Below are 26,045 nucleotides of genomic sequence, written 5' to 3' on the forward strand. Positions count from 1 at the left end.
TAGAAAATCCCCTAGGCTGAGAGAGAGTGCCATTACAAACTGTATACCATATCAGAACAGTTCAAATTTACATTCCCCCACAGGCCTTTAAAGAATTCATCAGTGGAGGGGAGTGAATCTGACTTCTTTGCTGCATGGAGAATCACCAACACTGTCATTAGCAAAGTGTCAACAGGACAGCGAAACAATGCATCCCATTTTCCGTACTTCACTCTCCCTGACAAACGACTGCTGTTTAGATAAAACAGTTCCCCCTCATTGTCTTGGAGATGTTTCAATTCCCTCTCTCTTTAAATAAATGGGCTCAATCCATTCTTCCTTCTCCATATATTAAATACGCCCCATAATTGGTCCATTAAGCGCAAGCTATTGTGCTGTGATGACAGAATTATGAAGAGTGAGTGGCTTTATAAGGGTTCAGGGGACTTCAACACATCTCAGTATTTTATGGATCTACAGGAATATGGCAGCTCAACCCTTCTTTATCAAGCTCTTATCACGAGCCGTCACCTTGCAGCAGTAACAGATCACAAATTTAAATCATGTAGACAGTGTTAAAATATGAGCCATGTGCACGTCTAATGATGCCAAATCCTCACTGACAGTCCAATCCAGAAATATAAGGCAGCCATAATTCTCCTAAATACATAAATTCATAATAATGACTGGTTGCAGCCAAAGCTCTAAAGAGCATGTATGTGTGAAGTAGTTCTTTGAGTCATAGATTAGTGCATCTTTCAGGATGTTAAGAGGTGTGAATCACTTCTGGGAAAAATGGAAAAATAAAATGTGGATGGGAATTTGTAGTAGGGCTGAAATAACAATTATTTTACATTATCTATAACAGTAAAACATCTTCAAGAAATATTTTCACAGTTGATTTTGCATTTCTATTTCCCAAGTGATGTCCAACCTACAGTTGTTAGCTCGCTGCAGAAACCTGTTTAATTGGCTTAAAATCCCACTCATTTTAAAAAATATTTTCATGTGAAAAAAAATGCCATCCGCTCTGCCTAAAAATCTGTTCACACATACCACATCTACTAAACTATCACATTACAATGTTAAGCTGTTTAACTTATGCTGCAGTGTGAAGAGGTGTAACGTTAATCTACACATTTTTATTGTATCATTTATCTCTGGTAAATATTTTTTACTTACAATAGCTCAAAACTGTGGGCAGGCTTAAACAAAGCACCATGTTTTTTTGGTAATTTAGGTCTTGGTGAACCTCTGTTTGCCAGAACACTGACAAATATTTTATTGTTACAACTCTTCACATTTAAACAGATTTATCAGATATGAATAATTAGCTATTATTTACATTTATGGCATTTGGCTGACGCTCTTATCCAGAGCAACTTACAATTTGATCATTTTTTACACAGGCAGGCCAAGGTGGTGTTAGGAGTCTTGCTCAAGGACCCTTATTGGTATAGTGTAGGGTGCATGCCCTGGTGGGGGACTGAACCCCAGTCTACAGCGTAGAAGGCAAAGGTGTTAACCAATACACTAACCAACCAACCAACCAACTATCACAATATTTGATTTTGCAGTCGAAATGTATAGCTATCACATGAAAAGTATTCAGATACACAAAGTTCAGTGTGTTACTGTGTGTTACCTAAAAGTGACTTCATTGTAGACTGGCCATTGTGCCTGACATCCCACTGGTCATAATTAAAGTCAACATTACTACCAGAAAAAATCGACACAGTGCTTTAAAAAATTGTTTCTGACATTCCCCATACTTTTGTACTGCAATATTCTCAATGTCCTATGATTCAGAAATGATGCAAATTGACCCCCACACATACCAGACACTACCTTCTACTCTGAACCAGAAATAACTGCATATACATTTGGGCATTTTAAGAGAGACCTTGGCTTTGCAGACCTTGGATTGGACATTGCTCTTGCCATACTCTGTTCCGGTTCTCTGCATGGGTAGAAGCTTAATGAATCTCCACTGGAATCATAAAGCAACCGGGCCTCAACGTCTGACATTTAAGGCGATTTTTAAGCCTCTCCATAAAGGCAAAAATAAGAGTTTTCATTAGGCTGTGGGCAGCACTAGGAGTACCCATGTAATGTATATCTGAGTTCAAGCAAAGTGTAGCATAACATATAAAAGGAGAACCCAAATAAGACTCTAATACTGAATGATGCAGTCCCCACATACTAAAGAGTGCCAGCTGACCAATATTATGGTAGTAATGTAGATCACAGTATGAAAGCTGGGTCAGTACAATTTTTCTTCATACAAAGTAACTCCATTTGCTTTTTAGAATCAGACAAATACTCAAAAATATTCAGCCACAGGGTAATAACACTGTTTGAAAGGCAGACATCAGAGACTGAGGTCCAGAGGTACAGAGCTGCTTCCCCAACATCTAAAGTTATTCCATTGTCTTTGATAGAGATGTCTTTAATTAACGTGATCTGATTCCTGCTGTCTGTAATAATGGAGCATTAAATGTAATATTTGAAAGCACATGAGTAGTGATATACTTTATCCACTGATATGGATTACAACATAGGTTATGATTTTAATACATGCTGACTTTTCTGGAGCTTGTAACGTTGGGTAGTGATGATGAGGTGGATGCACACGCTGAGAGAATAATCCATAATCAGGGTCAAGACGGTCCAGGGTCAGAGAGCCAACACGGAGAGATCGGGGAACAGACATGACAAAAAGGAAACAAACACAACGGAGGCAGGAATAAACAAACACCAAACAATATCAAACAATACAAACACTACCAAACACTACAATCCAAACAATACATTTCAAACAATACAAAGACCAGCAAACTCACAGGGCAAAACACAGGGCTTAAATGCAGGGAAACAATGAGGGTTAACTATACACAGGTGGACAACACAGGTGAGAACAATCAAGGGCAGGTATCTGAAAACAAGGGAGCGGGACCAGGAAGAAATCAAAACAAAAGCACATGGACCAGACCAAAACCAAAACAAGCACATGGATGACTGGGAGAGGCCAATCGTGACAGAGCTAAAATACCTGAGTATTTAGATGATAATTAAAATCTGAGAGAGTGAATTTGAGAACTAGTTCTGAAGGGACAGTAGTATTCTAAGGTGTTTTGATCTGTAGCATAATCTACTAACTACACGTTAGCTTTGCGAGCAGGCTAAAGCGCCACACACCACAGCACAGGTCTGATTCTGACTAACTGGTGCTCTGTAGTTACAAGTGCAGATGATAAAAACTAATGTTTGAAAGAGCAAAAGTCAAGTGACTGGCATTTGGAGCGATGGAAAGCCGATATCAAACCTGTTCTGTAGTGTTTGGGACTGTAGTGTTTCAGGGAAGCTAACAATAGCTTGGTGGCCAAGCGTGCCACCCACCACAGCACAGGCTTTGTTCTAGCTAACAAATGCTAAACTGACACCCATTTAGAGGATATTTAAGAGCACAAAGTCAAGTGACCTGTGTTAGAGTGAAAGCTAAACGTGGTCTGTGGTGTTTATAGCTCTTCAGCTACTGTCATTTATCCTCTTTCCATCAGTGTCACCTCTCAGTGAGCTTCCACACAACCAATCAGTGAGCCCCTCTAAACTATAAATGGGGGGAATGTGTTTATTTGGCCTCTGAAATGTTGAACTGAAATCCGATGCATCAAAATTTGGAAAATACCACTGTATGTATTATGATCGCTCAATCATATATCCTTGGACTTGGACTGCACTTTGGACAGAAATAGCTTGTTTCAAAAAGCCATGAAAGAGAAAGAATTAACATAAATTACACCATGTATTACACCTGCACTAACTGCGGCTTCTAAGAGTTTAGACAGATGCAGGAAGAAATCGGTTCTTCTATAATTGGGGGTGAGACAGAGCATGTCTCTGACCCGCATGGTTCAGCCTGTCCTAAAGCACTGTCATTTCCTACTGACAGAAGATCAAGGCTACAAGACCACCAGGGTCCCTGATTACACATTATTACTCTGTCAGCTCAAATGTGCACTAATCGCAGCACGGATGCCGCTAAGACAGGGCCACATTGTGACTCAGACACAGAGCCTTGCTCAGGGGTGCTGTTCATCACTGTCATTCACCATGAGCGCACAGAAGCAAGTCTGTCATCAGGCACAATTCTCTGGCCTGTACACAGCACAAGGTAATCAGACGTATTATCAGCCAGAGAGAGTGAAGAGAAAAGAACAGGTTTGACTTTTCTGTCCCCTTCGCTCCAGACAGCGAAGGAAGGAGGGAGAGAGATAGAACACTGGTGTTGGAGCCATTTATGTTTTCTTTAAACTTATGTTTATTTTGATCGCTCACCACTTGGGGGCGCTGCTGGGTTTATAGGTGGCTGTAAGGTTGTAGTAGGGATACGGGGGTTGGCGAGGAAGTCAACAGTATTTTGACCGTATGGTTAGCGGGACATTTAAAGATCTTGAGCGCTGGTACTGCTGCTGTTGGATTATGTGCTACCTGCCAACTTAAGAACAATAAATGGATTGGTATATCCAAAGTTTCAAGAGGTATGGACTTTGTGGTAATTCCTGCTAAACTGAACGAGTCAAATCCGCTACCGCCAGCTCTCTTTCTCATTATGTGGTGGCTTAGGTCAATTTCGTTTGTTTTGTTTAAAAGTCACTACATTTTTTAAGTCAAAATACTGACTACGCTAGAATTGGATGCGGACTGTTTGCTGAAGTGCAGTTGCTGCTTCGTTTGAGCACGGACTGCTACAGGAGAATGGTCTTGGGCGTTTGGAAATGGAAACGGAACATGGGACTGCGACAGCTTCGTTTGGGTGGAGACTAATGGAGGCTCTGTGGGACCCAGAGGCTGGACCGGTGAAATAAGTCTGCACAGATTGCGGCGATTGGTAACGCTTCATGAAAGGAAGGAAGGAAGGATTGTTCGTGTGAGTGCGGCGGTCTGACTGATCGTTGGATATGGAGGTATGGTAGCGCTACCTTAAAAACAAACAATGGCCATTTGACTAACTCGTGTGCACACGTTAAAGACTAGTCAGTAAATCCAATGCGCATTGGTGGGGTTTAAAGGTTTTCGCATATGCGTAATTTAAGTGACTGGGTCTTAATTGAAAGTTCAGTTTTAAAATGAATTCTGATTTTTCTGTGTCTGAGCCCTCCGTGGTTCAACCTCAGGGTAATGATGGTAATACTCAGAGTACTAATGGTAATGTAAACAAAGAGCCTGTAAAAAGGGTGGTAAAACTCACTGAAAAGGCACTGCTTGAAAAATTGGAGTCTTTGCAAAAAATTCGAAAATTTAAACTTAATAAAGCTTCCAATCTTAAAACTATGATTCAAGGGTTCATGGTTAACACAGAACATGAAACAGAGGTTAAAAGTGTATTTGCAAAATTTCAGGTATTATGCACTGAGGCAAAAGAAGCACACGAGTCTTTAATGGGTCTGTTACCTGATGAGGAAAAGGAAAAACATGACATATGGTTTAAAGCAAAAATGCTGAGTGCAAATGAGTTCTCTACTGGGGTGTTTAAATGGCTGTCACTTTCAAAAGATGATACAATGGCTCAAACTATTGACAACGAAGCACGTCCAAAATATGGTGTGTTGGGTCAAATCGTTGAAATTCAGGGTAGAGAGCTTGATCCAAATGATGGTATAAATCCTGATGACAGCATTTCTAATATTAAAACCGGTGTTTCTAATAAGAGCTATAGCCACAAAGAGAGCCATTCCAGTTCTAGATCTAAACGGTCTAGCCACTCTTCTATTTTGTTTGCACGCCTCCAAGCTGAGGCAGAGAGAGCAGCACTGGTAGCTCGTGCTGCATCCTTAAAAGAAAAGCACACTTTGGAGGAGCAAGTAGAGGTGCTAAGGAGGAAAAAGGAACAAATGGATCTTGATGCGGACTTGGCTGCTTCCACTGCTAAACTGTCAGTGTTAAAGATTTATGGAGCATCAAGTGTCATCTCAGATGGAATGGAGTCCTATTTTGAAAAAGAAACCAAACAAAAGGCAGTTTCCATAACAAGAAAATCAGAGGAAAATCCAAATCCATCTACAAGACAAAAGGTTAACAAAAGGCTTCTTGATATTGATGCATTGATTTCACAACAAGAAATGCAAGATGACACTGAAAGTGGTCAGAGAGATCCTCTTGGAAGTGAGTCACAAAGACATGCCAATAAAATAGGTGTTGCACAGAAGCCACAGTTGCGAGAAATGCAGTACCAATTATCAAACGGAGAATCTCAAGGCCATATCCATGAACCAATCATACGACCAAGGAGACCACAAATGCATGAAGGACAATCACAACCAACTGTTCAGGAAAACAGTGAGAGTGCTACTTTACACTTACTTCAAAGACAAAATGACATAGCAGAATTGCTAATACAACAGCACAATTCACATCTGCTTCCTCCAAGAGATGTTCCAATCTTTGAAGGTGATCCTCTGCAATACAGAACATTTATTAAAGCCTTTGAATATTGTGTGGAGGAAAAAACAAGTAGCAAAGGGGATTGTCTGTACTTTCTGGAAAGGTACACTAGAGGACAGCCACGTGCATTAGTTCGCAGCTGCCAGCATATGGCTCCTGAAAGAGGCTAAAAATTGCTGTTGCATGGATGCTGAAATTAAAACATGTCTTAATGGAATTGAGCAAGAAAAGGAAGGAATTGTTGGAATTGTCAGACCAATCCTGTGACATTCAGCAGGAAATGCAGAAGGTCAAAGCTGCATTAAGACCACAAAGCTTGTCCATAGAGGACCTTTCTGAAGCAGAAAAGGCAGTCATTCGTTTTTCTCAGTTTGAAAGGTTTAACAAAGAAATTGTTGGACTGTCCTCAGGAAAAACGGAAGTGTCAAAAGGCAGCACTATCCACCGATTGAACCCGGTCCTGGAAAATGAATTGTTGAGAGTTGGTGGAAGATTGTGTAAGGCAGCAATGCCTGAAGAGATTAAGCATCCCATCATTTTATCCAAAGACCAACATATTTCCAAGCTTATTTTAAAGCATATACATGAACAGGTCGGTCATGGTGGAAGAAACCAGGTTCTGTCCAAATTGCGTGAGAAATATTGGATAACTCATGCCAATGCAGCAACAAGGAAAATTCTATCCAGTTGTGGCTTGTGTAGGAGATTCAAAGGAAAACTGGGTGAACAAAAAATGGCCGATTTGCCTGTTGAAAGGTTGACTCCTGATCTTCCTCCATTTACTAATGTTGGAGTTGATTACTTCGGGCCATTTGAAGTAAAACGAGGACGTTCCTTTGTAAAGCGATATGGTGTTATTTTTACGTGCATGGCTAGTAGAGCCATACATTTAGAAGTGGCCTATTCTTTGGATACAGATGCATGTATTAATGCCATTCGAAGATTCATTTGCAGAAGAGGACAAGTCTCTCATTTGAGATCAGACAATGGAACCAATTTCACTGGTGCAGAAAGGGAATTAAAAGAAGCATTGGCAGCTTTAAACCATGATAAGATTCAGAAAGTCTTTCTGCAGGAAGGAATCAAATGGAGCTTTAATGCACCTACAGCCTCCCATCACGGCGGTGCATGGGAGCGAATCATTAGGATGGTGAAAAAGATTCTTACATCCCTTTTTGCACCAGCAGACTTTAGATGATGAGGGGTTACACACAGTTTTATGTGAAGTGGAAGCGATCATTAATGATCGCCCAATCACCAAATTGTCTGAGGATCCAAATGACTTAGAGCCTCTTACCCCCAACCATCTTCTTACTATGAAAAGGAAACCAGTCTTGCCTCCAGGGCTATTTGATAGGACTGCCATGTATGGAAAAAGAAGGTGGAGACAAGTGCAGTACATCTCTGACCTTTTTTGGAAAAGGTGGATTACAGAGTACTTGCCTTTACTACAGGAACGACAAAAATGGACCAAGAAGAAACGAAATCTGGTGCCTGGCGATATAGTTCTGGTTGCAGATACCACAGCTCCTCGTAATTCCTGGGTACTTGGCAGGGTATTTAAAATATACCCAGATAAGAAAGGGCTGGTTAGATCAGCACAAGTACAAACCAAAACCAGTCTCTTGACCAGACCAATAACAAAACTTTGCCTTTTACTAGAGGGGTTATGAGGTATCGTATATAGGAACACATTTTGTATGTATATAGTTTGAAGTATGGTATTACTTTGGCTCCTTATATTGTTGTATTAGTCATTAAATTGTTTATGCCTTTTGTCATTAACAATTAGGGGCCGGTGTGTTGGAGCCATTTATGTTTTCTTTAAACTTATGTTTATTTTGATCGCTCACCACTTGGGGGCGCTGCTGGGTTTATAGGTGGCTGTAAGGTTGTAGTAGGGATACGGGGGTTGGCGAGGAAGTCAACAGTATTTTGACCGTATGGTTAGCGGGACATTTAAAGATCTTGAGCGCTGGTACTGCTGCTGTTGGATTATGTGCTACCTGCCAACTTAAGAACAATAAATGGATTGGTATATCCAAAGTTTCAAGAGGTATGGACTTTGTGGTAATTCCTGCTAAACTGAACGAGTCAAATCCGCTACCGCCAGCTCTCTTTCTCATTATGTGGTGGCTTAGGTCAATTTCGTTTGTTTTGTTTAAAAGTCACTACATTTTTTAAGTCAAAATACTGACTACGCTAGAATTGGATGCGGACTGTTTGCTGAAGTGCAGTTGCTGCTTCGTTTGAGCACGGACTGCTACAGGAGAATGGTCTTGGGCGTTTGGAAATGGAAACGGAACATGGGACTGCGACAGCTTCGTTTGGGTGGAGACTAATGGAGGCTCTGTGGGACCCAGAGGCTGGACCGGTGAAATAAGTCTGCACAGATTGCGGCGATTGGTAACGCTTCATGAAAGGAAGGAAGGAAGGATTGTTCGTGTGAGTGCGGCGGTCTGACTGATCGTTGGATATGGAGGTATGGTAGCGCTACCTTAAAAACAAACAATGGCCATTTGACTAACTCGTGTGCACACGTTAAAGACTAGTCAGTAAATCCAATGCGCATTGGTGGGGTTTAAAGGTTTTCGCATATGCGTAATTTAAGTGACTGGGTCTTAATTGAAAGTTCAGTTTTAAAATGAATTCTGATTTTTCTGTGTCTGAGCCCTCCGTGGTTCAACCTCAGGGTAATGATGGTAATACTCAGAGTACTAATGGTAATGTAAACAAAGAGCCTGTAAAAAGGGTGGTAAAACTCACTGAAAAGGCACTGCTTGAAAAATTGGAGTCTTTGCAAAAAATTCGAAAATTTAAACTTAATAAAGCTTCCAATCTTAAAACTATGATTCAAGGGTTCATGGTTAACACAGAACATGAAACAGAGGTTAAAAGTGTATTTGCAAAATTTCAGGTATTATGCACTGAGGCAAAAGAAGCACACGAGTCTTTAATGGGTCTGTTACCTGATGAGGAAAAGGAAAAACATGACATATGGTTTAAAGCAAAAATGCTGAGTGCAAATGAGTTCTCTACTGGGGTGTTTAAATGGCTGTCACTTTCAAAAGATGATACAATGGCTCAAACTATTGACAACGAAGCACGTCCAAAATATGGTGTGTTGGGTCAAATCGTTGAAATTCAGGGTAGAGAGCTTGATCCAAATGATGGTATAAATCCTGATGACAGCATTTCTAATATTAAAACCGGTGTTTCTAATAAGAGCTATAGCCACAAAGAGAGCCATTCCAGTTCTAGATCTAAACGGTCTAGCCACTCTTCTATTTTGTTTGCACGCCTCCAAGCTGAGGCAGAGAGAGCAGCACTGGTAGCTCGTGCTGCATCCTTAAAAGAAAAGCACACTTTGGAGGAGCAAGTAGAGGTGCTAAGGAGGAAAAAGGAACAAATGGATCTTGATGCGGACTTGGCTGCTTCCACTGCTAAACTGTCAGTGTTAAAGATTTATGGAGCATCAAGTGTCATCTCAGATGGAATGGAGTCCTATTTTGAAAAAGAAACCAAACAAAAGGCAGTTTCCATAACAAGAAAATCAGAGGAAAATCCAAATCCATCTACAAGACAAAAGGTTAACAAAAGGCTTCTTGATATTGATGCATTGATTTCACAACAAGAAATGCAAGATGACACTGAAAGTGGTCAGAGAGATCCTCTTGGAAGTGAGTCACAAAGACATGCCAATAAAATAGGTGTTGCACAGAAGCCACAGTTGCGAGAAATGCAGTACCAATTATCAAACGGAGAATCTCAAGGCCATATCCATGAACCAATCATACGACCAAGGAGACCACAAATGCATGAAGGACAATCACAACCAACTGTTCAGGAAAACAGTGAGAGTGCTACTTTACACTTACTTCAAAGACAAAATGACATAGCAGAATTGCTAATACAACAGCACAATTCACATCTGCTTCCTCCAAGAGATGTTCCAATCTTTGAAGGTGATCCTCTGCAATACAGAACATTTATTAAAGCCTTTGAATATTGTGTGGAGGAAAAAACAAGTAGCAAAGGGGATTGTCTGTACTTTCTGGAAAGGTACACTAGAGGACAGCCACGTGCATTAGTTCGCAGCTGCCAGCATATGGCTCCTGAAAGAGGCTAAAAATTGCTGTTGCATGGATGCTGAAATTAAAACATGTCTTAATGGAATTGAGCAAGAAAAGGAAGGAATTGTTGGAATTGTCAGACCAATCCTGTGACATTCAGCAGGAAATGCAGAAGGTCAAAGCTGCATTAAGACCACAAAGCTTGTCCATAGAGGACCTTTCTGAAGCAGAAAAGGCAGTCATTCGTTTTTCTCAGTTTGAAAGGTTTAACAAAGAAATTGTTGGACTGTCCTCAGGAAAAACGGAAGTGTCAAAAGGCAGCACTATCCACCGATTGAACCCGGTCCTGGAAAATGAATTGTTGAGAGTTGGTGGAAGATTGTGTAAGGCAGCAATGCCTGAAGAGATTAAGCATCCCATCATTTTATCCAAAGACCAACATATTTCCAAGCTTATTTTAAAGCATATACATGAACAGGTCGGTCATGGTGGAAGAAACCAGGTTCTGTCCAAATTGCGTGAGAAATATTGGATAACTCATGCCAATGCAGCAACAAGGAAAATTCTATCCAGTTGTGGCTTGTGTAGGAGATTCAAAGGAAAACTGGGTGAACAAAAAATGGCCGATTTGCCTGTTGAAAGGTTGACTCCTGATCTTCCTCCATTTACTAATGTTGGAGTTGATTACTTCGGGCCATTTGAAGTAAAACGAGGACGTTCCTTTGTAAAGCGATATGGTGTTATTTTTACGTGCATGGCTAGTAGAGCCATACATTTAGAAGTGGCCTATTCTTTGGATACAGATGCATGTATTAATGCCATTCGAAGATTCATTTGCAGAAGAGGACAAGTCTCTCATTTGAGATCAGACAATGGAACCAATTTCACTGGTGCAGAAAGGGAATTAAAAGAAGCATTGGCAGCTTTAAACCATGATAAGATTCAGAAAGTCTTTCTGCAGGAAGGAATCAAATGGAGCTTTAATGCACCTACAGCCTCCCATCACGGCGGTGCATGGGAGCGAATCATTAGGATGGTGAAAAAGATTCTTACATCCCTTTTGCACCAGCAGACTTTAGATGATGAGGGGTTACACACAGTTTTATGTGAAGTGGAAGCGATCATTAATGATCGCCCAATCACCAAATTGTCTGAGGATCCAAATGACTTAGAGCCTCTTACCCCCAACCATCTTCTTACTATGAAAAGGAAACCAGTCTTGCCTCCAGGGCTATTTGATAGGACTGACATGTATGGAAAAAGAAGGTGGAGACAAGTGCAGTACATCTCTGACCTTTTTTGGAAAAGGTGGATTACAGAGTACTTGCCTTTACTACAGGAACGACAAAAATGGACCAAGAAGAAACGAAATCTGGTGCCTGGCGATATAGTTCTGGTTGCAGATACCACAGCTCCTCGTAATTCCTGGGTACTTGGCAGGGTATTTAAAATATACCCAGATAAGAAAGGGCTGGTTAGATCAGCACAAGTACAAACCAAAACCAGTCTCTTGACCAGACCAATAACAAAACTTTGCCTTTTACTAGAGGGGTTATGAGGTATCGTATATAGGAACACATTTTGTATGTATATAGTTTGAAGTATGGTATTACTTTGGCTCCTTATATTGTTGTATTAGTCATTAAATTGTTTATGCCTTTTGTCATTAACAATTAGGGGCCGGTGTGTTGGAGCCATTTATGTTTTCTTTAAACTTATGTTTATTTTGATCGCTCACCACTTGGGGGCGCTGCTGGGTTTATAGGTGGCTGTAAGGTTGTAGTAGGGATACGGGGGTTGGCGAGGAAGTCAACAGTATTTTGACCGTATGGTTAGCGGGACATTTAAAGATCTTGAGCGCTGGTACTGCTGCTGTTGGATTATGTGCTACCTGCCAACTTAAGAACAATAAATGGATTGGTATATCCAAAGTTTCAAGAGGTATGGACTTTGTGGTAATTCCTGCTAAACTGAACGAGTCAAATCCGCTACCGCCAGCTCTCTTTCTCATTATGTGGTGGCTTAGGTCAATTTCGTTTGTTTTGTTTAAAAGTCACTACAACTGGTTCTGAAAGACGATACACAATACGCATTGATTCCTCAGGGAGGAACACGGCTGTGTAAGTGTGTGTAATCTCATGGCCACAGGGTTCAGGTTTCCCCCTACTGGGGCATTTTAACCCTGCTTTATGTTAGCAAGAGCAAGGAGATCACAGATCTCATGGGCAGCTCATAACGGTCACGTTTAAATGCACTGTAGTAGAAATATAATCCAAGAGAGCAACACTGCACTGGCAGCAGCAACCAGGCAGGATCACTGTCCTCTTACAAAAACACACCGACTGAACACATTCTGAGTGCCTTTAAAAGGCTAGCCAGCCAACAGCAGCATACATTTCTAATGATCCATTTTATCTGTCATTCAAGATTGAGATTTTATCATCTCTGACTGACGTCAGGCCTCAGGGTTTCAACTTGAGTGCAAAGCTGAAACTCTACAACCCCTCAACAGAATACCCTGATCCAGGCCTTTGAAAGAATGACTGACACAGGGGAGAATATGAGTCCAGGTCGCTTTGTCAGACACAGTTTATACTTGCCAATAGTTACCTCATAGCCGGTGTGACAGAGCTGTTATACTGTGATTATGCCTCTTCAAGCAGTGAAGGCCAGCCAAAGGTTATCCAGGCCTTGCTCTGATCTAACAACCCCCACCACCATCCTCAGTGGGCTATTATGGGTGAAGGAGTAAGCCCTAAAAATAAACTGTCCACACTTATTCATCCAGCTGTGACTGGCTACTGAGCAATGGCCTCTACTGATTAAAATGGTGTTGTGGTAGACTAAGATAAAAGCCTAATGCAACCAGCCTTTTTCGTCAACATTGAGAAGTCAAGAGTTTCATTTTGTAATACTTTTCAAATAAAACTGTGAAATTAGAATAACTATATAATCATGCAAGCAAGTTATGCAGAGAATGACATTCATATCTGATTTATATTCTGTATTGATGTGCTCAAGTGTACAATTGCAACTTTTTTCCAATTCAAATTCACTGGAGAAAATGTTATGAAAAAGAACAAAGAATGTTTTTTTTTATCATACAGACTGTATGCATAACAACAACCTTGCAAATCATATTTAAAAATCTCCTCTTCAATCCCCTGAGCTGACAGTACATGACTGAAATGCCCTTGAGCAAAGCACCAAACCCCTCAACTGCTCCCCGAGCACCAATAAATAGGGCTGCCCACTGCTCCGGGCAAGTGTGCTCACTGCCCCCTATCATGTGTGTATTCACAAGTGTGTATGTGGTGTTTCACTGCATGAATGGGTTAAAATGCAGAGGTTACATTTCCCCATCACAGGACTAATAAGGGTCACTTAATTAACGACACACAAAATTCAAAATTCAATGGTGCCTCCATGTGATACTTTTTTAAACATAGCAAAAATAAGAAGTGCCTGAATATGTTTCTTGTGTTAAGCAGGCGCTACACAAAAATATACCAGTTGCAGAGTTCGAATACGTTTTATTATTCAAAAACAGCCAAGGGAAGTCAGTAAGCTTTTGTGCTGGACGAGTAATGGAGGTTGCCTTTTGAGCTAATGATGAGCTAATGAGAAAACAGAGCTAACCTTTGTCACACTGGATTCTGATATTCTACTACAAACAGAACTCAAAGCCTTTAGTGTTCCCCTCTAACAAAATGAACTCCAAAAATCAAATCTCCATTTGTAACAGGTTTAGAAAAAGCTCTTCTACCTCCCTGCCCACTTCTCTAACAGGATGCCCCCAGATGCCCAGCTTTGACTGACAGGGGTTCCAGGAAAATTTTTAACGAGAGACCAAGGGGCGTATTAGTAAAGTGGTTTCGAGTTGGTTTCAAGTTTGCTTTTTCAATACGTATTGAAATCATTACACCCTTACTTATTATGTATTAGGGGTGTAACAATTCTACAAAAAGAAACACAACTCAAATCAGACGTCAATTTTTGAGCCAAAGTTTGGTTCATGCCTCTTTTTGCCTTTTTTCTGAGGGGTGGAGAGAGGTGAACAAGATAAAACAAAGCAAAAAATTCCTGGGTTTTATTAAATCTCCAAAAAAGTGGAACACCAAAGAGAAGAACACTAAGAAGAAAAATAATCGAATTATTTACATGTACTACAGTATTGATTGTGAAAAAAAGACAAGGTTTTTTACGAGAGTGATGTTATAGGAGCTCCACCGGCTGCATCAGCAGCAGTGGTAGCAGTTCCATCTTTGAAAACCTTACACAAGACAGAGGATATTCGTATCATGATTTCAGTCTAGGTTTCAGAATCAGCACTTCTGATAGACTTTTTTCTGCAAGTTTCAATAAGCTACAAGTAAGAAATAATATTGAATTACTTCATGCTTTTGTTATCACCAGTGTTAAGGGTGACTTCTAAGCATTAATGTTGATTCACAGATCAGCTGTAGTACTGCTGCCTGTTTTCCCAAATGTTAAGAACAGTGACATACGTGGACACGATAATGGAATAATAATAAAACGATTGCCGAAGGTCATTAAAATTCAATAACACACAGATAAGCATACATCAAGGCAAATCAAGTAAACAGGGATACCAAGGTTCCTAGTAAAATGATATAACTCTACAAGTCACATATACTGAAACATGGTTCAGTCAACTCATGTTACATCTCTTATGAGCAGGTACCCTTTTCTTTCAGACCCTTGTTTTTCCTTATGGGTCTACATGAACAGATTCATTCAATTAGGTGCACTTTGAAAGCATTCAAACAAACAAGTCATAAAAGCTTTCCTCACCGATGTATCACCTCTTATAGAGCACATCCACTGGGCTGTATCATTAGGTCTATTGACCAGGACCAGATCACCTCAGCTTAAGGACAGAAATGCACTTTCTTTCATACAACTTCGGTTACTCTGCATCCTTGAAGGACACTTCTGAGTTATTCCCTATTGAGGGTATAGTGGAAAAGTAAAAGTGACCGTGTTAAACACAAATATTCATTCTCAAGCCTCAGTCACACAGGTCTCTCAAGTGCTGATGTTGCTGTCCTAAATCAGTACCTACAGCAAAGTTAATCAGCCCCGGACCTCGAATCCAATCTCCAGCCTTGGATTTTAGCTGAGGTTGGTAACATCTCCAAATCTTCTGAAAGGGCTCATCAGTGCAAATCTCCAAGTAATCAAGACGTCAACAAAGCACAGCAAATTTTTCAGCACTCCTCCCAATTGTTTGATATCTATGCAATCTTCCACAGAAACATACGTCAGCACTCGTTATATCCATGGTAACACATTAACTCTCTTTTTCTTTCCTACTCTCTCTCTCTCTCTAACCACATAAACCATACATGATGACGCACTTGAGTACTTTTCATCAGGCATGTCTGCTTCTGCTTCATAAAATCTCTGATGTGCTCTGGTGGGCTGTATACTAGAGCCCTTTCTCTTGCCTCCAATCTTCTTAAACTACCCTGAATAAACCTGCTTGTATATTGCCCTCACTGCCTTTCTGCATTATAGTGTATGCATTAAGGAGCATCCATTTCACTTTCTGGATAACAGTGTGTGCGATAAGAAGTGTCCACAAAAGGATCCAAAAAAGCATGGCAGGAGGCAGAAAGTTGTTTAGGAAATATAAATCAGATTCATCCCATTCAAAGTCACTAATCTTAAATTAATGACAACTACTGGCCAGCTTTAAAAGGAAACTATCATTTCTTAAAAATGTGCGTCTAATTTAATTATTAAAGTAATTCAAAGCGGCTTAGTGTGAAATGAGTCTGAACTCTTCACAGCAGTAGTGATAGGAACCAGACATCTGAAGCGTCTGGTGCCTCTAAAAGCTTGCTCACAGGAAGCTGTTACACATCAAATAGTTATAGATACTCTGCCTGGTGTCTGAGACTTTGTTTAGCAATCCTTTGAGAGACGTTTTTGGTTTAAAACATTTTTTAGAAACATTGATGGTGGAGAGCTGCATAAAGGCAAAATAGTGCCCAAAGAAAACATACCTTTTCAGATGTACACCTATTTTACCATTATCAGCCGTACAAACACAAACCTAGAAGACAAGCATGTTCGCTGGTCATTTCGGACACAAATGTTACATTTGTGTTGTAGACATTACTAACCCTGGTTCCTACCACCATCACGAACCATTTCACCTCAAACTACTCTGCATACACTTGTGTACATATTTGTAACTGTTCTGTGTAATGGTTTTCTGTGAAGGAGCTTATAGGTGCATTAACTCTTCAGGTGTCTGGTTCCCATCACCACCACTGTGAATAATTCTTACTCAGCAAGTATCACTAGAATGGAGCATTTCGCATCAAACCACTCAAATGACTTTACAAATCAACAATTGAAATATACATTTATTAAATATGCATGTATTAAATACACAGAAATGTAAAAGAAAGCTGGAATTACCCTTTAAGCATTACAGGAGAGGCTCAGTGCTCTTTCGCAAAGGATGGTTTGCATAATATTAAATTCAGTGGTGCAAATAACTTGCAGCCTTCTTCACTTTAATGTTTCTCCCCTAATATCCTTGTAAATTGTGTCACACTTGGCTTGTGCACAGCTCTACTTGTTGATGCCTGTTGAACGGAATGACACTGTACAAGACGCCGTTATTTTACAATATTTTTCCCCAGAGAAAATAAATTAACATGTGCTTCCCTGAATAAATATATATCACTTTCAGCCCAATCAATCAGCATATTAATCAGTGCTACACGTCACATTTACACAGTTAGACTGCTCTGGTGCACAGAGGAGACAGCATGTGTGGAAAGGAGCATGCTCTTTGACACCGACCATCAATCAGGAGATAACCTCCACACCCACTCGCCCACACACACACCACTCACAGATGAGCCATATGTCTTTGCCTAATAGAGGTGTTATGATATGCATATTCACATTCATTTTTATATGGGGGTTGCAAGTCAATAGGCACCATGCAACAAATAAAGAAATATTTTATTCAAGAAAAATCACAGCAACATCTGTCACACTGACATAAATATGGACTGTTTCCAATTTTAAAACACAGTTCCTTTGTTTGTTTGTTTTTGCCAAATACACGTGTAAGATGTCACTGTTTATTCACACTGTGATGTCATATGCTTATGTTAAAGGGCCCATACTGTGGAAAACTGAATTCTCCTCACTTTTTTGAAATAAAAGATAAACACTGATAAAATTTCTAAGCTTACCCTTCACACTCTGTTCACACAGTCCATACATGGAAGTAAAGCCTGTTTTGAATTCATTTTTCTGTGATGTCACAAAAACAAACACATATCCATCTATTATATACATAAAACAACACTGACATTATAAATGGACAACAGGGAAAAACTAAAAGGCAATAAAATATGGGCACTTGAATTGTTGGGAATGCACCAACATGGGAATTCTAGACCAATGTCAGTGTACAGTATTTTTCATATACATACCTCTCGATGCATTTATAAAGTGCAAAAATGCAAAACGTTTCTTTGCAAAGGATTAAAAATGCATAAAAAGCATAAAATAGATGTTATCGCACCTAAACATCTTCCAGACTACAATCAACATGTTGGTAATATCAGTTTGAAACATGAGCAAAATTTAAACATCTGTCTCAGACAATTCTTTTCAGCAATTATCTGTAGATGTCAGTATGATTCCAATATCATGCGTTCACCAAGTACTGCAGCTCTGTTGTGCCAATAGGTCTTTAATAAATAAATAAGTAAATGTGAAGGTTGCTATGTTTTTTTTTTTCTGTATCAACAATGGTGCACAAATCACAATACGATTGTTTTGTGAAATTTGTGTATCATCTCTAATGCATAACATACCAGCTGACTGAAAGCCAAAATCTAGTGCAGATGATAAATCAGAAGCATAAAAACTTCAAAAGACTGTGTAGGAAAAAGTGGGAGTCATAGAAGTAAACCTCAGCTATTTGTATCGGAGCAAATTGGTGCCTTGTTTCTGTCTTGTTTTCCACAAAAGAGGGGAATCTTTTTCCCCTGAGGTCCATTATGCTAGGGCCACATGTTCTGAGGGCATGGCATGATGGGTTACACATGCTCTCTGACATCTGACACCAAGGTACAAAAAGAGGCGAGCATATTCTTTTAGCATTTTGATCTTGTGAAAGTTCACCTCATCATGTCTGTTTCTGCTCAGTCTTATGAAGTACACTCTCTCAGTGATGTCACACAGTATGCAGAGCTACAGCCGCAGCAGTTAATCCGTCAGAGACACCAATCATGAGCCATCATTGCTCCACCAATCCACTGACTAACCAGTTTCCGCATGAAGCCAACCGTAAATGGTGAGTGTCAGCATCTGGCGTGGCCTACTGATTTGAGATCATATGTCTGTTCTGACAACTAGCCTTTATCGCCAAAAAACTTGGTGCAAGTCAACTTGAGGGCAAAAGCAGGACATGCGAAAGGTACCTTAATTTAAGGGCTAAGAGCCGTGGACTCATGGAAACAGCATTCATGCGTGAAAATACAGCACGCGATATTAATGCCTTTTCAGCTTTTTATTGACATTAAGATTGGCTAACCGAGTATAAATGAACACCCATACTGTTCCCAGGAAAAACACTTGACGTGATTAAGAAAACACACACAGCAAAGTATCCCACAGTAATGAAGCCCCTGCACTTCAACTGACTTCAAATGAACCACACAGTGTAGAAAAGGCCGGTGCAGAACCACAGGCAGGGGCACAAATACGGACCCAGGAGGACCGCTTCCACCCACTGGAAGCCACTCAATACGCTCGCTCATCATGTTTGCAGCCTGTGCTACACAGTCACACACCCACACCCACAGACACACACTGCCCCGGGGGCGAGGCAGAGGGCAGAACACTGTTGACCTTTAAAGAAAAGACTGATTTGATAAATGACTCTCAGGTGCCAATTCACTGATGGGATACGCTGGCCGGGTGCACAGGCTACACATCAGTGCACACATACATACACAGGCTCATAGACCAATCAGCACTGGGCCTGATTCAAAAGTTAAAGGTCACCAGCTCTAATTCAACACCAAAGGACAGAATATAAGAGCGAGTCTAACTACCTTTCTGAAGTGCCTCTCTTGACTCAATTCACTCATGAAGAGGGACTACTGGTAACACTACCATCAACCTTAGTGCTCGGTTTCAGCTTAGAGGATTGCATGACCTATTTTTCAAAGATATATTTTATGGGCTTCCGTTCAAAATGTGACTAAGACCGGCAAGATTTAACTAGAGATGGCACTGATCTCATACCTGGTGTCAGTACCAGCTCAATGTCAGCAAAAAAAATGCTGGATGGGCAAAAAAATTGCATTTAACCCAATCCTGTTAACAATGTAGTTTGAAATAGCATGCACTGATACTGTGTGTTGTGATGCTGTTGGCTGTCCCTGTGGGGTAGCAGAGTGTTAGACTACTATTAGATGATCATCTTAATGAAGTACATTAATAAAAATGAGTTCCTTTTAAAGAAATTTACTTAATCAGTATCTGTAGGTGCTCAAGTTTTCAGCATCGATATCAGTATCAGCGAAAAAATAGCACTGTGCTGCTGTTTTGAAAAAAATTGGATTTGAAAAAGAAATACTTTTAGCTTTGCTATTTTTGGGGTTGATGTATAGTCATAAAGTATCAGTACTGGCAAATACCGACAAGAAAAATAGCAGGCAGCGGCACTGGGCCACAATAACCACATTAGTGCTAAAAATGTAGTGTATTAAATAAAAAGTCTACATTAAATAAAAAACGTCTACTATATTTTAATATATTCTACACTTCCATATTATGAGAGGTTTTATAATATATACTAGTCACAGCCTAGGGGGTCTTCCGAACATAGATGTCTCAGAAAGAAAGAAAGAAAATGCTAAGTTACTTCAAACTTCATAAAGTGCATAACGGTCGAGGACATAGAGGCAGATATATAACACTGATACAGAACCGGACGGGCTTTAATAGTAGAATGCATTTTCTATTCAGCATGGCTTTACCTCAGAGCCTACAGATAAATCTTCAAACAGAATTTAAAACAGCTGGATCTAGTCTCCTCTAAAGCTGGTCAGTTTCCTGACCGGTGACTACGCCGTTTCGTGGTTCGTTTCTTCCCAATGAACCTCAAAACAGACGCCCGGGGGGTGGTCCTTCTCCGAGCACAAATAATGCTTAATGACTACCATAAGACATGCCACAAACAAGCCTACTGCATATGTGCAGGTTTATTAGCTAAGAAAACTTCCTAACAACGAGTGCAGCGGGGCAGCACAGCAGCGTCCTCTCCATACTGTCTGTTAACTATAGCCTCTTGTCGATGTGCTCACTGCCATTAGTCATGAGCAACAACAACAACGACAACTCACAATGAACAGCGACTCGACACCTCCATTTGGGAAGATTTCCGTTAACTCTCAGAAGAAATAACAGCGCAATATATCGTTTCTAAGTGTATTCGTAAACTTCCACGAAGCTGAAGTTGGCTTCTTAATCGAATTTTCCGTTCCACCTTAAATGCCGCAGCAGACGCGTTCTGGCGTAAGGAACCGCTGCACTGTAACGGCCGCACCATTTAAGGTGGAACGGAAAATTCGAATAAGAAGTCAATTTCAGCATCTCTAAGCCGTTTCAATACCAAAAGATCGACATAAGTAGGCACACTTGTTGGTCAAATCACCAAAACGTCCCCAAAGGCACTCAGCTGTGGAGCTAAGGCGACCGTTAAAACTGTGAATAGTCACAGAAATGTACACCTTTTACACATTCGCTGGGTTCGCCTCCCACGGTTTGTGTCTTGCTGACATTAGTATGACAACGACAAGTACGACAGTAAAGTGATGGAGGAGGCGGGTTAGCTAACCCTAGCTACCTGTCATCGTAGCAGAAATCCGCGTCCAGGGTGTTCACGTAGAGGACCAGAGCCACAGCACTGCACACCAACTCCGTTATCATTTCTCAGTCCAAAGAAAGAAAGGGGGAGGCAGCACGTCAGTCAATGGAACGGAGAAATCACTTCTCGTCTCTGTTTGTTGTCCTCATTGTTTTGCCAGCGTGAGAGAGGAACTCTAACCCCTCTCCAGCGAACAAGTGGAGTTTTATAGCAGACGAGTCGAGTATGAGAGAGATGAAGAGAGGGAGAGAGAGAGCCGGAGGATGAGCAGAGCTGTCAGAAACCATGAGGAGGCGTTGCTGAACGCTGCCCTGATGCTCTTTCTCTGAAACCGTCGGGAGCCTCCTAGTCCCCGCTGTTGCCCGCGTGTGCTGATTAAAAAAGCGCGCATGCGCAGTAGCCTCCCTGGCTCCCGCGTGCACTTCAGTACACGCTTAAATAAAGGCGGTTCTATAAGGGTTCTTTAATAGGGGCCTAAATGGTTCTTTGCATGGGGAAATGGTTCTTCAGACTGATGAACAATGTGTTCCCTACTAAGAAACCATTTTGCTTTAATGGGAATTGCCTTATAGTTTCCAACAGAGATCACTCGTTTCCAGTAGAACTCCTTTAGATCCCTATAGGAAAACAACAAATTAGCTATTGGTCACCTGTTAAACCATTAGGATCCTTTACGCTGTGATATCAACCGATTAAAGTGGGTTCTATGGGTTTTCCAGCACGGTTGTATTAGGTTCTATGTAGCACTGACAAGGGCTCTTATATTGTTACAATGTCAAGCTTGTAATAATAGAATAATCCTTTTTGGTGCTATATAGAACCGTTTTCAAAAAAAGGTTCCGTATGGAACCATATACAACACATTCTCCATCAGTCTAAACCATTTCATTGCACAAATAACTATCTAAGCATGAAATGGTTCTAAATAACTCATACTTCTATCCACTGCCTTCACTTAACAGCCCCTGAAGTACCCTCTTCTTAAAGTATATAAAATAATGTTGGCCAAAGATAATGCACATATGCCACATGCAGCTGTAACATCCACAGAGTAGGCACTATGCGCGTAGGGCTTGTGCAGTATAGGTAACCCTCTGTAGCTAAAGAGTAAAAGAAAGACTTTAGAAGTGGACAGAGAGAAGAAGAGAGAGAGGGAGAGAGAAATACAGAGAGAGGACAGAGACAGAGATGGTGAGAGGTAAAGAGAGAGCAAGAAAGAAAAAAGAGAAAGGGGAGAAGCAAGAGAGAGAAAAACACAAAAGAGACAGTGAAAGAGAGGGGGAGAGATAGAGAAAGAGAAAGATGTAGAAAGAGAGAGAGAGAAAGAAAGAGAGAGAGGCATCAGAGAGAGACAGGGGAACATGAAAGAGAAAGAAAGAATGCAATATATAAAGGGAAACACAAAACAAGAGAGAATAAAAAAGAGAATGAGATACGGGAGACAAACAGAAAAAGTAAGAGTGAGAGAGAGAGAGAGAGAGAGAGAGAGAGAGACAGAGAGAGAGACAGAGAGAGAGAGTGAGACAGAGAGAGTGAGAGATAGAGACAGCGGGATTAATGAAATGTCTTCACACTCTGTGGTGAGACATGATCCGTGTGAGTCTAAAACTGTTGTGCAGCCCCACCGCGGACCAGCTGGACCACAACCTGTTCTGTGCGCATGTACATGTGTGTGTGTGTGTGTGTGTGTGTGTGTGTGTGTGTGTGTGTGTGTGTGTGTGTGTGTGTGTGTGTGTAAATGCACACAAGTAGGAAAAAAGGGAAAAACAGATGGTACAAAATCAGAGAAAGCATGTACTCTCGTCCTTCTCATGAGCCGTTCTTTGACCTCAAACTTCTGACCTTTCACTGTTATTCCCTGTGGAAGATGCAGTGTTGTTTCAATGATCCAAACCGTAGAGGCTGTGCTTCCTGACCTGCTCTATCTCTGTGTACAGGCATGACAGATGAATAAGCTGTTTATTAAAGTAAGGCAGATGCTCTGATATGTACAGACATGACATATAAGATTAATATAAATTTAAACTCAAAACATATTTAGAAACATTCAGTGTTTTTTCACTTCTTACATGCCCGAGAGCTGCTGGCAGGTTCAAGCTTCCATTCTTCACCTCTGTAATTATTACTCAGTGAGTCTGTATTCTTTCTATGCAATTACTGAATAATAAGCCTTAGTCTGAGAATGTAAGGGTTTAATCAGAAGAAAACAGCCGAAGCTCTTTTCCTCTGTAACTTACATCACAGAAAATAAATGATGTGAGTGGGTTTTGCCAGTAACTATGAATTAATTGCATCATTCATTTATCACAATGGTTTTCAATGTTTTAAAATTAACAAAGAACAAAAGCAGCAACAGCACAAATAACATACTAATCCAACATTAATGCATTACGTCTTGACAGTTTAGCTTCCTTTTTGTCTCTGAGTCCTCTGAGCGTCTCTGAGAGAGCACAAGAGAGTTTTTATCACTTCATATGAAAATTCCATCTTTTGGCTACATGCAATTACAGATTTGTAGAAGAGCAAAAAAATGAATATAGAAAAATATGAACTACAGGAATATCAATGCATACTGGTTGAGCTATTCTTAGGTTATAAAAGTGTGAAATAAAACCTTGGGCCTGCCGGTGGGCCTTGGCCATTTGAAGGGGTTAAAGTATGTAATTTACATTCCATTAAAAATGTCTAATTTTTTTTTATATTTGAATTGCAAAATTGATTGCAAAACATTACAACTTTAAAACCATTCCAAACAAGTAGTCTGGGATTATTTATTAATATACTGAATTGAGAGTTTCATAATAAATGTTACCACAGAAATATGTCACTAGTTTTAATACTGAAATGCTAAATAAGAATAAGAAAAATATACTGATGTGCCAAGTATTGAGAAAAATATTTTTGGAGCTCCATCTTCCTGTTCTAAGAGTTGCTAAGAGCAATTATGCCTTTTAATGTGTTTAGCCCAGATTCTGACATGTTACTACATGAAAAAGTGGCTTACAGCACAAGAGACTGTGTAGACAGCGCAGGTTGTCTTAGGCTGAGACTAATGTTAGTTAACATGTTACTTTAGCAGTGTCTGTGGTTGTGATAGCTAGGGCGTATAGCCAAAAATGAAAGACGCTCAAATCTAATTGAGCTGTCAAGCCATTAAGCCCAATAACTGGGCTAACCACAGCTGGTCTTCTGGCTATTTTCTCCTATATAATTTATCATTTGAGAGGAGGTTCTTTTTTTATTTAACCCCTCTAACTAACTCCTCTATCCCCATGCACCGCCCCCACCCCCAACAATAAGATCATGCTCAACCCCACCCCAATTTTCAGGCCAAAGTTATGCCCTTGTGTTCAGTAGAGAGAAGACTTCTTCAAACTGCAGTGTGGCCTAATAATCTAAAGCATGAATGATAAGAAAAAAAAAATGAATAAAAAAATAACCTTTGACTTAATAGATCAATTGCATGATGCTGCAGTTTCAGCTTGTATGTAATGAGTTCTCATTACTAATTTCCATACATTTTTCATTTGGAGTGGTGTTTTCCATACAGGCTGATAAATGATGTACAGGAAGTCATAAATCATAATCAGGAGTGACACGCTTTGAACCACTCCCAGTCAAAAATAGCACCATCTCAATCAAGTCAGTGTAAAATTAGTTAAGCTCAACCTTGTAAAAACAGCTAATAGCAGGAAAAGTGCCCTGAAAGTGCCCTGTGATAAGAGACCAAGACAGAAAATCAGTGTCAGGCCTTATCGCCCAACATGTGAGAAATGGCACACATGAAAACTATTGCGGGCACTGTCTGGCACCCTGGCTCATCTATTCTTCCTCTGAATCCTTCCCTCCATCCTTTTTTCTTCCCTACTTCTTTTTGCCTGATTACTCAAAATGGTTTGTTGTTCTTCATTAATCATCGAAGCATGCCAGAACGACTCTTTCAAATAGAGAAGAATTTATGGCTGTGTGTTTGGAGCCCTGAGCCTTCATAGCTGTCAGACAGATATGTGTTTGAACTGCACAGCCTTTAATCATGGAATAATGGTATCCATCGACTGATTATGGTGCGAGCAAACCATTCAGAGACCAGCACCACTAGCACCTACACATGTTTGGAACAGATGACGGGGTTTCATTTGAAGGCCTTTGCTTTAGATTTTCATACAGGTGTCAAGGTTTGTGTTTTGATAGAGAATTGAATGGCCAAGTAAGGAGCTCTGATGTGAGAATTTTTTAGAACCCAGCTTCTTTTCTATGGCATTGACATAGATCATTCATTTTTTCCTTAGAATTTCTAAGAAATACTCTTAATACTGTTCTTTCTTGTGTATTGAATTATGCAAGTTGTGTTGGTTGCCATGGTAATTTTACATCCTCGGTCCTGTGCAAATAGTGTAGAATAGATGAACCCAGATGATCCATTTAATACAGCTACTTTAAGGTGTACCTATTACTGGCTTTAGTTAATAGAGCACGGGTCTCAAACACCAGTCCTTATCAGCTGGTGTCCAGCACAGGTGTGTTTGAGCAAAGGAATCACCAAACTGCTGGGCTCTGGACCTCTGACACCCCTTTTGCAGAGCTCATTCCACAGAACGGCATTCCCAACA

At 40.4% G+C, this 26,045-nt stretch overlaps 1 protein-coding gene across 1 annotated transcript in view; it reads right to left on the reverse strand.

The window, feature by feature from the left end:
* tmtc2a (transmembrane O-mannosyltransferase targeting cadherins 2a) overlaps positions 1–21,798 on the reverse strand; it is a 56,863-nt gene extending 35,065 nt beyond the window's left edge. Inside the window, exon 1 of the mRNA XM_017712227.2 lies at positions 21,415–21,798. Coding sequence (XP_017567716.1) covers positions 21,415–21,497 — 83 coding nt within the window. The 5' untranslated portion in view covers positions 21,498–21,798. The remainder of the gene's footprint in view (positions 1–21,414) is intronic.
* Positions 21,799–26,045: the final 4,247 nt, after the last annotated feature.

The sequence above is a fragment of the Pygocentrus nattereri genome, chromosome 1 (genome assembly GCF_015220715.1).
Source record: "Pygocentrus nattereri isolate fPygNat1 chromosome 1, fPygNat1.pri, whole genome shotgun sequence".
Lineage (NCBI taxonomy): Eukaryota > Metazoa > Chordata > Actinopteri > Characiformes > Serrasalmidae > Pygocentrus > Pygocentrus nattereri.